The 12,994-nt window shown below is 28.4% G+C and overlaps 2 protein-coding genes across 2 annotated transcripts; both read left to right on the top strand.

Moving 5' to 3' along the window:
* LOC114165113 (MLP-like protein 34) lies at positions 1 to 3,241 on the top strand. Its single transcript, XM_028049782.1, has 2 exons — positions 1 to 300; positions 2,756 to 3,241. The coding sequence occupies exons 1-2, from the start codon at positions 108 to 110 to the stop codon at positions 3,031 to 3,033; spliced, it is 471 nt and encodes a 156-aa protein (XP_027905583.1). The 5' UTR covers positions 1 to 107; the 3' UTR covers positions 3,034 to 3,241.
* A 7,015-nt stretch (positions 3,242 to 10,256) lies between these two features.
* Positions 10,257 to 11,842, top strand: LOC114165132 (MLP-like protein 34). The gene is made up of 2 exons (XM_028049800.1): positions 10,257 to 10,475; positions 11,438 to 11,842. The coding sequence occupies exons 1-2, from the start codon at positions 10,283 to 10,285 to the stop codon at positions 11,710 to 11,712; spliced, it is 468 nt and encodes a 155-aa protein (XP_027905601.1). The 5' UTR covers positions 10,257 to 10,282; the 3' UTR covers positions 11,713 to 11,842.
* The last annotated feature ends 1,152 nt before the right edge of the window (positions 11,843 to 12,994 follow it).

The following is a 12,994-nucleotide window of genomic DNA, read 5'->3' as shown; positions in this document are numbered from 1 at the left end:
CATATTTGCCTACTATGAAAAAAAAAACCCTACAAATTCCCATTAGTCCGAACACGTATATATAACTGCACTCAACGCAGATTTTACATAGCAAGCACTAAGAAAATATGGCATACTCTCAACTTCAAAAGGAGGAAACTGAGGTTCATATCAAGGCTTCTGCTGACAAGTTCTATGATGTTTTCTGCAACAAAACATACGTTATTGCCAACATTTTTCCTGAATTGGTGCAATCTGTTGATATTCAACAAGGTCAATGGGGCACTGACAAATCCGTCATCACCTGGACTTATTTTCACGGTATGTACTCAAACTTCAACTTCAAAATCAAACATTCTCATCTCATACAATTCAAAATTCCTTTAAACATGGTCTCTTGAATGAGGAGAAAGAACCAAATCTGTCAGCTACAAATTCTGCTAGCTACAACGTTAAAATTCATTACCTCATTCCAGAATCAACTTTTAGTCATTCCTACAAAAGTTACTGCAACCTTTAATTTCACTAAGAAGTCAAGACGATTTAAATATAACATCCAACAATATCTTAAATACATAATAATATTAAATAGGTTAAAATACTTTTTTTATCCTAATTTTTTGTCAAGTTTTGTCAAATAAGTCCTAATTTTGATTGTGTTCAAATAGGTTCTAATTTTCGGCAATTTTGTTCAATTGAGTTTTTTTTACTAACACCGTTTAAATCATTAATGGTCATAAACAGTAACTGTCACGTGTCACTTTGTGGCTTTTTTATTTTATTTTTATCGTTTTTTATTCTTTTAAAAAAAAATTAAATGTTCACGTATCAACCTAAGAGTGTGTCACATGTCAAAGTCAATGTTTTATGTTCAATTTGGTTCTTATATTTGTTATTTTTGTTTAATTTAGTCATAATTTTTGTTAACATAAACCAAATTGGTCCCTCTCCAAATTAGAACAAAATTTAATTTTTATATTAAAATTCACTTTTTTTTATTAAATATTTTTATATAATATATTAAAATTCAAATCATTATAACTTTGATATAAAAATTAAATTTGGTTCCAATTTGATTCAATGTTAATAAAAACTAGGACTAAATTGAACAAAAATAATAAATATAGGGACCAAATTGAATATAAAACATTGACTTTGACACGTGACACGTTACTGGGTTGACACGTGGATATTTAAAAAAATTTTAAAAAATAAAAATTTAAAAAAATATATAAAAAAATAAAAATTCAAAAGAATCATAAAGTGACATGTGGCAATTATTGTTCATGGCCGTTAATAATTTAAACAGTGTTAGTAAAAAAGACCTAATTAAACAAAATTGATAAAAATTAAGACCTATTTGAACACAAAACCAAAATTATAATTTATTTGACAAAACTTAAAAAAATTGGAAAAAAAAATATTTTAACCTATTAAATATATAGATAATAATATTGAATATATGATAATCGACAACAATCCAGCCATCAGAATTCAATCGAAACATTTTTAAAATTTTTCTTTGGCGACAAGCGCTGAATTTTCCAGCAAACCTAATTAATTTCCACTGCTACACGTATTCTTGTTTCCTGCTGCAAACCGAACACACCGCTCCACGTTTTTGTGTTAGGCACACCGAACATACATACCAGATCTCTCCAAAACTCACTACACTGGAACGCATATTAACATAATTACTGCAAACAAAACCTATTAATTCTCTTTTTATATCCTTCATCTTATCATCCTCCACGTCTTTTTATACACAATTAACTCTTTACTCAAGGATTAAGTTACTCCAGGATTAACTTATGTTAAATTCTGTTAAGAATTTAAGTGAGTTAAATTTTACTTCGGCTAAAAAAAATAAAAGTGGAGAACTTTAATAATATATAAAAGTGAAAATTCATAAATTTATTATTTTAAATTTTGAATTAAAAATGATATTAATCCTTATTTAAATTAGACTCGTGTTATTGATGTTGTGTTTTTCTAATAATTCTATTTTAAAAGATTTATCTAGTTATAATAACTTTGTATTTGGACAAAAAATTTCAACAATTCCAAGAGATTAAAATACCAAGTAATTGAATTATTTGTAATTGAATTCTTTTCATTTATTAAATAATTAGTTTGGATGTATCAATTGAAATATTTTAAATTTTAATTTTCTTATTTGGATAAAGCAATTTAATTTTTATTTCTATGACGAACTCAACTTTACCTTTGAGTCTAAAATAATTTAACTCGACTTTCAATTCAATATAATTCGTCTTGACTTTTGGTTAAAGTCGACCTTTGGTCTGACTCCAAGCCGGTCTAGCTGGAACGGCTCAAACTTCGACCTGACTTGACCTTTTGTCCAATCAGATAAACTTGACTTTCAACTTAGACAAACCCGGCTCAACCTAGGCTTGACCTGTGATCCGACTCGACCCGATTCAATCTTTGACTTGACTAAATTCGACTTAACTTTCGGCCCGAAACGACTCAACCTTCAACTTCTTTAATTTGTCTTTAATCGACCAAACAACTAAGGTTTTGAAAGGTTTAAGCCTATCAAACTTGACTTTAACACTAATGCACAGTGTTCTCTCAGAGTTCTATGCAAACATATATTACTTCAATGTGAATTTTCTGTGCAATCAATTCAAAATATAGACAACAACAAGCAAAACAACTCACATTATTATATATATTAATAAATTTTCTATCTTTTTAATCATTCTTCGATTATAAAAGAAATGGTTTCACTGTGATGTTCCATTTTGAACAGAGGGAAAAACCAGAGTGGCGAAAGAGATTGTCGAAGACATTGACAAGGAAAAGTATAAGATGAGCTTTAAGGTTATAGAGGGAGATGTGATGGAACATTACAAGAGCTTCAAGTTCATAATGCAAGCTACTCCAAAGGAAAAGGGAGGAAGTGTTGTGAATTGGGCTGTGGAATATGAGAAACAAAATGACAGCATTCATGACCCTCGTACCATGTTGCAACTTACAGTTGACGAGACCAAAAAGATTGATGAATACTTTACCAACAACCACAACTAAATCAATGTCTCTCTTATGTCCTATGTTGGGAAATAAAAATTGATGCTTTATGGATCATACTTCACCTTTCTTATGCATCAATTATATATGTTGAAAACTTAATAAACCACACCTAAGTGGGTACCTATGTTGTATTATTTGTGTGCTGTGTTCTTGTAACACATATGGTATTGAAGTAATTGCATATGACTTATCATATTATCTTCAATTTAAAGTCATACTCTTACCTTTTATATTGTCTTTATAAATTAATAGTAAGCTATATTTTGAACTAGAGATGTCAAAATGGGTTTCAACCCGTGAGCTAATCCGGCTCACCATGTGTTCGAGTCGGGTTGGATTAAGAAAAATTCAATTTTTTCAAAAGTGGGTTGAACTCAACCCGACTTACTTAATTTACTGGTTAAACGGGTACGACCCGGGTTGAAGGTGGGTTGGCCCACTTAACCCACTAATATTTTTTTACAATTTTTTTTAATTGTTTTAAGAAATTATTCACACTTTCATATTTTTAAATGCTAGAATGTTGTTCAATAATATTTGAATACATTGAATGTTTAATTAATTTGATTGTCAAGTTACGTATGTTGATACTTTAATCTTTAACTATAATCTTTATAGTAAATTACTCAAGCAATCGTCTTATAAATATTTTTTTCTAAATTAACATGACAAAAATGTTTAGTTTGATTTTACTATGATTGTCATCTCATGGGTTACTTAAAAATTTATTTAAATATTTAAATACTAAAGAATAAGTAAATAAATATTTTTTTTAAGTAGGTGGGTAAGCTAACCCACTTAATCCACCAACCCGTGGTGGATTAAACCGGATTACAAAATTTATGGCTCACCATAAAGTGAGTCGGGTTGAGTTCACTCATTTTCAACCCAACTCATAGTGAGTCAACCTGTGTGAGCCGGATTGGCTCACTTTGACATGTTTATTTTGAACTTGTAATAACAACTACTAAAATAATGCTTGTAGTTAGAGAAATGAGACTCTTTTTATCCATGTTATTTTCCAAAATTGTAAACTTGTAAGTCTCTGTTACCCTTGTGTAAACAATTTCATAGAAATTCATGTAGTTATCGATGTTGATTATGTTGGAAGGGGGAGCTACTTCACCCATGAATGAAGAATATTTGTTGATGATGTCTATTGGTCTAAGAGTAAAACACAGCATGGTCCAGTTAGGATATGAATTAGGCAACTAGCTTCTCTTTATCAAAGGTATCTTTAGGCCTGATGTGAAATCTTGCATATGATTAGTTTTGTAACTAATGGATTAGCTGTGAGTATGGCACAAAGGAAGTGAAAACATACTCACGATAATCGATTAGGTAATTTGCTAATCAATTAGTGACAGCAGAAAACTCTATATAAAAGTTGTCTTTAGAATTTGTTAAAGAAAGCAGAGGGAAATCTGACAGATCACACAATCTTCCATCTGAAAGAGTTCCTCCTGAGAGTCACAGAGTTTCTGAAAGTTGTGGAAGATCACTCAAGTGCAGATCCAAGAAGATTGATGGTTAACTCTACCATGATGGGTCTTGCTTGAATCAAGGAGCCTTTTGTCAAATCTGCACAACATAGGTGTATTCGTTTCTTGATTCTGTTTATTGTATTTCTAATTACAATGCTTCATTGTGTGAAGTGTAGGCCTAGGTGCAATTGCAAGGATGCATTGCTCCTAGGGGGAGTTCTTGATTGGTGAATCAAGTTCTTGAATTTTGGGGGGGTTTAGAATTACATAGGCGTGCTTGTAATTCTTGGATACTTTCTGTTTAGTGGAATCCTCCTAAGTGTGTTACTTAGGAGAAGACTGGATGTAGATTCGCCTTGAATCGAACCAGTATAAATTGTGTGTCTTGATTCCTTATTCTCTCTCTTAATCTTTCTTGATTGATTTGAACAGTCCATTAACCCAGAACTGCGATATTGATTAATTGAGTTTTAAACCCTAAAGACTCCTTCAAGATTCACATTAAATAAGTGAAAACTCATTAATCAACATATATCCCTTTGTGGCTAAGAGTATTAGACAGATCTGTTTTTAACAGATTATGTTTAAGTATGTAACTTTACAACATATTTATGACTATATCAAGCTTCAATTGTGATTTCCAAATGAATGTTGAGAAGAAGGAAGGTTTGGATAATTTGACAATCTAATTCAACATAAACAAATTGGATTAGGGTTTTTTGGTTTTTCGGTGAGTAGGTTAAACTCAGCTCAATTTAATGTAAATTAAACTTCTATTGGTTGGCGACAGGTTTTGTATGTATTAAGCCTGATATACATTTCAATTAGACTATATTTCTTTTATTTAGTTAGGTAGTGGGTTTCTCAAACTATTCTATTAAAAAAATAAAAATTCAAAGTGAACCTTCTTACAATATACCTCTATAAACACTGAAGTTTAGGTTATGTTACATGTCGCTTGAATCTAAAGATGAACAAAATATATGAATTAAATTAACCCATCATAAAATTGAAATAAACTATTATAAAAATAAATATACTCTAACGTTGTGTTCTCTTTTAACTGATTTGTGTAATGGATGGATTTGGTGAAATGGACGGTGTTCGAATTTGCTAATTTTTGCTAATTTGAGAGTGAGTGCGACAATGAATTTGTGAGATACATTCAATTTCTCGTCTCACCAAAGTTGCGAAGATTTGTGAAGATGAACGTAGAGTTTACTATTCTATCCTTTGTGTATGAGTGTTGTGCGTGGGTGGGATGTGTTAAAGGGTGTTGTGTATGTGAGTTAGTGAATCAATTCCAGTGTGTGGTGTGAGTTAGTGAGGATCGGTTAGTGAATCGATCCATGTGTGTGTATGGTTTATATATATATATATATATATATATATATATATATATATATATATATATATATTATAACAAATAATTATAATAATATTAATAATATATTAATTTTAATTACAAGGGTAAAATAGTAATCTTACAATTTTAATTTATTGAATTTTTTTTATCTATCATATAAATTAAATCACTTACAAACTTTCACAAACTTCATCTCCAAATTCACTCATTTCCACCCTCAAATCTCTTTAAAGAAACACAAAATCATCCACTCAAATCCACCCATATTCATCCAAATTCATCCTCATACTCTCTGTCAAATCCATCTCTTTAAAGAAACACACTCTAAAAGTAGTTTAATATAAATGAAATCTCATGTAATTTTTCATATGAATGAACAAAACTACATTATAGTTTAAATAAATTGAATCATATGAATATTAATGTTGGAAGTCCCACATCGATTAGAGATAAGGTCAATTTACAATATATAAGTGAGGTGCAAACCTCACCTTACAAGCCGGTTTTGTGGGGGTTGAGTTAGGCTTAAAGCTCACTTCTAACATGGTATCATAGCCAAGTTAGAGCCTATCCTAGCGAACTTTCTTGGACATTCTGTTCCACCTGATATCGGGCCGCTAACAGACCACCCTCTAATTTCTTGTCCCACGCACGAGATGTATATACCTCGACATGAGGTCTAATTTTTTGTCCCACGCACGAGATGTTTATACCTCGACATGAGGGGGTCTCGGCATGAGGAGGTGTGTTGGAAGTCTCACATCGACTAGAGATAAGGTCAATTCACAATATAAGTGAGGTGCAAACCTCACCTTACAAGCTGGTTTTGTGGGGTTGAGTTAAGCTTAAAACCCACTTCTAACAATTAAATCTTCTTATGCATATGTAATGTGTGTTAATAAGTTAAAAATTTCTCCTACCATCGATAATGTTAATTTACCGACGAATTTTGGTCGTCGGTAATATCATTTTTTCTTGTAGTGTCAGAAGTTCTTGATCTCTATATCTTTCCTTAACAAACCACTAAAAAAAGAATAAAAGGCTTAATAGAGATTGAACTACTTACTAAGAACTTACATGTACCTATTATACTCTTTATCTTCATCAATGTTATACATTGTATGTTTTCTTAAATCTGCATTTGATCTGGAAAGTTTGGTATAGACTTAATTGGGATGCAGACTTATGAAATATTAGAGGTGATATAATTATGAAATATTATGAGTCATATAATAAATCATATATTTACTAAAAAGAACAATTTGCCTCAATGCGAAAGATGAGTAGTTAAGGACACACGAAATGCAAAGGCACTCAAGAAATAACATTTTCTAAAAATAAAGTCACAAAAATTGCGATCCAGGTTGCGATTCGGAAATTTTCTCTTTCAAATGCGGATTTAGGTGGAATACGAACTTAAATAAATGCGGACTTAAACAGGTGTATACTATGACAATATAAAAATTTGTCAAATCCTTCTTTAATCTTAAGATTTTATAAACAAAGTAGATTCAAAGAAATAAAATTTTGAATAAAATAAAGAAAAAATGTTTATTTTTTATCTATAATTATTTTATCTATTTAGAATTTATCTCTAAATAAAACAGATTTTCTAATTCTTATTTAAAAACTAGAGATCAAACAAAATCCCAATATAATAATATTTAAAAACTAGAAAGAAGGACTTACACATTGAAAATTAAAGTGCATACCATAGTTTTCTTTTCTTCTTCCCTAAAATTTTATTTCATGAGATTAATCCCTATATATAGAGAGGAGAGATAATTTATTGGCAGCATCTTCGTCCTAACCACATTCTCTAAAAGAAAGAAAGTGTTGATGTCTCCAAACACTTTGGTTTTATTTGGTTAGAAAGAATAGAAATAAAAGAAGAAAGAGCACCTAGATTAAAGAATAAGTGAAAAAAAACGATAAAATAATTTTTATTCCTTTGAACTCACTTGATTTTACATTAGGACACATCTTTTAATGTTTCTTCCATTTTTTTTCTGATAATTCTTTTTCAGATAAAGATAACATTTTGCTCTTCTTATTTTATCAATTTTTAACCAATTAGTTCGATCATTCTTCAATTATTTATTTTTATTTTTATTTTAATAATGTGATGTGATAGTCTAAAAGTGGTTGAAATGATAAATTAAAAATAAGTTAAAATATAATTATTCTTCGGATAAATAGTCATAAAAAAGTAAATTGATGTGATATGATTTACTAAAAGAGCAAAAATTCTTATTTAAGTTTTAAATGGTAAAAATGTAATAATTATATTTTATTGTTAAATTTTATAAAACGTTTTTTCAATAAACTTTAATACTTAAAGGTTAACTAACACTAAATTGTATTTTACAAGAATCGGTGTGACATTAAGTTATACATTTGGAAAATTTGCATTCTTTACACATTGAGAGAATTAGAATTTGGGAAAATTTAAACTCTCACGAACTTATACACTCTGAACCAAAATGATTTTTTAGTCTTTTTTTGTTCCTTAATTGTTATTATTAAATCACATTTATTGTTTTGAGTAAATCGATTCACACATTATGAGAAATAGAGATAATCATTTTCTCATTAACTAAAAATAAATAGTGTGCCAACAATTTAAAAACTTGCTTTGGAACTCTTAGAAGTTCTCTCATCTCTATACAAGTTATTTAAACCATTAATTTCTACACAAACAACCTTTTTTTCTTAAGAAGCCACTCAAAAGAAGAAGAAAAATAAAACTCGTAATAAGAACTTAGCTTTTATGAAAAACTTACTTTTGATTTAGGTAGCTCCACAAGACTAATTTGTTTCACATTCAAAATATAAGATGAAAAGTCTAGCTCATCATGCATAAATGTGGGAGAACCCACAAGTCGACCTTTTCTTTTTTTTTTAATTCTTATGATAAAATTTTAAATATTTAATTAATGGAGAAACTTTAACAAGTTCACAAAATGAAATAAAGACTTTGGAAAGTTATATATTAATTAATACTTCAACATTTTAATTATATTCATATTCATAATTTAAAATACATTATGTATTCTTTAAATGCACATTTAAAAAATATATAACACTTGTCTGTTTCACTCATACGAGAATTTGGAAGGATCATACAAAAGTCAATAAGGTAAGTAACCAATATACACAAATACAAGTTTTTTATTTTTTATTTCTTTATGCAAATTATGTGGGTTAAACTTTTGTGAGACAGTGGACTCAATATTTCAACCCACCCCCGTTTTTTTGACCGACTCACATGTTGGGACAAGTCCACATTGCCACCTCTGTTATATACTATGTTATTTATCTGATGTTTTCTCAACATTACAATATAACAACAAAACAATACACGGATTTTTTTTTATAAATTTAGAGAGTTTAAAAAAATTCTAAAAACATAAAATTATGAATAAATTATTTAAAATTGTAATATTTATAAAACTTAGACTATTTTTTTTTTAAATTAGACTCTAAAGACTCAAAATTAGACTATTTATAAAACTTGGACAATTTATATCTAAAGTAAAACATGTAATATTTAAACTGACTCGAAATTTTATAAAACTTGTAATATTTATTTAAAATACCAATACGATAATATTATATATTGTATATTGAAGTTTAAAGTGCATATAATTTTTTTTGGCTTAATTATATTTTAAATAAATTTGGTAACTTTAGTTGTTAATAAATTTTTAATAGTATATTAAATACTCAATAAATTAAAAAATTTCAATTGAATGTTGTTAATTTTTTTTATTAATTTATTGATGTAACTGTTATTTCTAAACTTAGAAATTAAAACATAATTAAACCTATTTTTATCGTTTTTCGTAGAAAATAATTTCATAATCAATTCCTTTATGCTTTGTGAGTACGTAGGGATCTTTTGTTGGCAGCATCTTCGTCCTAAACCAGCTCTGTAAAGAAAAGAAGATGCCTTGCAAATGGTGCTTCTCTTGATATCACCAAAACTTTGGTTTTATTTGGTAAGAAAGAGAAGAACTAAAACAAAGATTATCTAAATAAAATTAGAGTCAAGTTTTTAGTTATTGACGTGAAATTAAAATTCCTAACTTTCTCTCCAATTTTGATGTATTTTGAATTTTAAATTTTAAAAATAAATATATATAATTTGTTTAATCTAATAACCAATTTTTTTGTGCTTGTTAATATTTACCAAAATGCTTTTGATTTTTACATGTAAAGAAGAAAAAAAAAAAGTCTAAAAACACTTCTAAGGAAAATGCTTAAGACAGTCATTAAACTTTGTTTGGATATCATTATAATTTCCATTTGTGTCACCAACTTTTTTTTTCACAAGTATAAATAGAACTGCATTGTTCACTCATTATGCATACCTTGTAAGGAGTTATAAGGAAAGATGGCAAACTCTCAAGTTCAGAAGTTGGAAACTAATGTTTATGTTGCAGTTGCTCCTGAGCAGGTATTTGATGTTTTCTGCAACAAAACATATTCTATTGCCAAAGTGTTTCCCAGCAAGGTACGATCCATTGCCATCAATGAAGGTGAATGGGGCACCGAAGGATCCATCATCTCTTGGAATTATGTACATGGTAAGTTTTATCAACAAAACTCTTTTGCATTTCTACGACATATGTTTAAATTTGGCTTAAATATATATTTGGTCTCTATTTTGTTGTTTTTATTTAATTTGGTCACCATTTTCGTTTTGTGTTCAATTAAGTTTTATTTTTGTCAAATTTTGGTCAATTTTGTCATTTTCACTAACGGTGTTTAAATATTTAACGTTTTTTGAATAGTACATGTTACGTGTCAGTTCTTGATTTTTTTAATTTTTTTTAATTTTAAAAAAATTGTCTACGTGTCAAGTCACAATTGTGTCACGTGTCAATGTCAGTGCGAAGTGTCAGTTTGTGATTGTGTTTAAAATTGAGACTAAATTAAACAAAAATAACGAATATAGGGACTGAATTAAACAAAAATAATTAATATCGGAACTAAAATGAACAAAAAGAAATAATACAAACACAAACTTACACGTGCCACTAGCATTGACACGACGTGACACAATTATGACTTGACACGTGGACAATTTTTTTGAAATTAATTTTTTTTTAAATAAAAAAAAACTAGAAGTTGACACGTGACATGTATTATTCAAAAACGTTAACTATTTAAATACCGTTAGTCAAAATGACCAAATTGACCAAAATTTGACGAAAATGAGAACCTAATTAAACACAACAAAAATGAAGATCAAATTGAATAAAAACAACAAGAATAAGGATCAAATGTATATTTAAGCCTTCAAATTTTTTAAAAAACTATAAGATATGCATTTTTATAATAATTTTTTAGACATCAGTATTTTGACAACATTTTCTTTTACAAGCATCTGATACTATTTTTCTTATTATTTACTTTCTTTTTTAAAAAAATATAAAAATTAACTTTTGTTAAGATTATTTTATTCTTATAAAACTTATGAAATTGTCATCAAATAATGTAGGATAATTTTTTTTCCTATTTTTTTGTGTGTTATGAATAAAAACAGATGGAGATAATTGTGTGGCTAAGGAGGTGGTGGGAGACATAGACAGAGAAAAGTACAAGGTAACCTTCAAGGTTATAGAGGGAGATCTGCTGAAAAAATACGACAGCTTCAAGTTTGTGATGCAATTTATTCCAAAGGAAAAGGGATGTGTGACAAAGTTGGTTTTAGAATATGAGAAACAAAACGATGACACTCCTGATCCTCTTACCCTGTTACAGTTTGGAAATGAGGTCATCAAAAGAGTTGCTGCTTCTCTTAGCAAGGACAAAATCTAGATCACTATCATGCATCGTATTGCTATCTCATAAATAAAATTGATGTCTTATGGGCTTTGCCTCTTAGTTACATCAATTCTATGTCAAATTATGAATAAAATGTGTGACCTAGACATGGTTTTTATGTTGTGATTATCTTCAAGCAACTCATGAACAGTGACGGATCTCGACTCAAATTTGTAGGAAGTTAAAATAATATAATAAAAATTTGTATATGTAATATTATTATCACTAATTCAATAAAAATTAATACATAATAATCTATTGTGACTATGATTATAAAAGAAATTACAAATATTTAAAAAATTGTCTATCGTTTTTTCATATTCTTAACTCATTAATGATTGATTCATATAGTTAAATCTTTCATCTATATTTTTCAATGTAAATAACCATATTATATGTAAAATATTCTTCTTTCATTTCATTAATGTGCATAGATTGATTCAAAAATATTCACAAACTTTCATTTCATTTATGCGATGAGCAATCATACCGTCATGTTTTCATCTTCACCGATATTTCTCGTTTATCAATTTAAAACAAAATGAATTTATTCTTTTGTTCTTTTTATCAATATACCTATTTCCAAAAGAAGTTTAAGACTAAAAAATAATTTATCTTAATCTAATAAAAGATTAAGAGACATAATTATTAAAAAACTATGATAATCAAGTCAAAATTAAAATCGGCTTTAATAAATCACATAATATATTATTTGTTATTCTATATTCATATAAAATAATACAAAAGAATCATGAGATAAAAAATACTATTAAAATATTAAACAAATATTTTACTATCAAGTGAGACAATAAAATCACATTTTTCTTTTCTTTAAGAATGGAAGAGAAGATAGGAAAAATGAAGACATAAATAATGAGATTTTTTTTTTCTTCAGCAACAAGATAAGACATATAAATGTGGAATGAGTATAACTAGAGATGGCAAATAAACCCGTGCCCGTGGGTATCACCCGAACCCGTCCCCGTTTTGACGGGGAATCCCCGCTTTGACTGGGTATGGGTATGGGTATGGGTAATACCCGAAATTTTCAACTGGGGATGGGGATGGGGATGGGGATATATATATACCCGCCCAAATATCCGTCCCCACTTAAATTACTAAACTATTTATAATTTATTAAATAATCTAAAAAATATATATAAATAAATAATATATTTACACATAAAATAAAATATAATATAATATAATATAATATAATATAATATAGTATATATACATATAAATAAAATATACTTATATATATATATATATATAT

The sequence above is a fragment of the Vigna unguiculata genome, chromosome 1, assembly GCF_004118075.2.
Source record: "Vigna unguiculata cultivar IT97K-499-35 chromosome 1, ASM411807v1, whole genome shotgun sequence".
Taxonomy (NCBI): Eukaryota; Viridiplantae; Streptophyta; class Magnoliopsida; order Fabales; family Fabaceae; genus Vigna; species Vigna unguiculata.
This window is presented reverse-complemented; position numbering and strand designations above follow the sequence as displayed.

Excerpts from the sequence above, each read along its gene's own strand:
- LOC114165132 (XM_028049800.1), top strand. The coding sequence starts at position 10,283 with ATGGCAAACTCTCAAGTTCAGAAGTTGGAAACTAATGTTTATGTTGCA. Across the intron at positions 10,476-11,437 it reads CTCTTGGAATTATGTACATG|ATGGAGATAATTGTGTGGCT; the intron begins GTAAGTTTTATC and ends GAATAAAAACAG.
- LOC114165113 (XM_028049782.1), top strand. The coding sequence starts at position 108 with ATGGCATACTCTCAACTTCAAAAGGAGGAAACTGAGGTTCATATCAAG. Across the intron at positions 301-2,755 it reads CACCTGGACTTATTTTCACG|AGGGAAAAACCAGAGTGGCG; the intron begins GTATGTACTCAA and ends CATTTTGAACAG.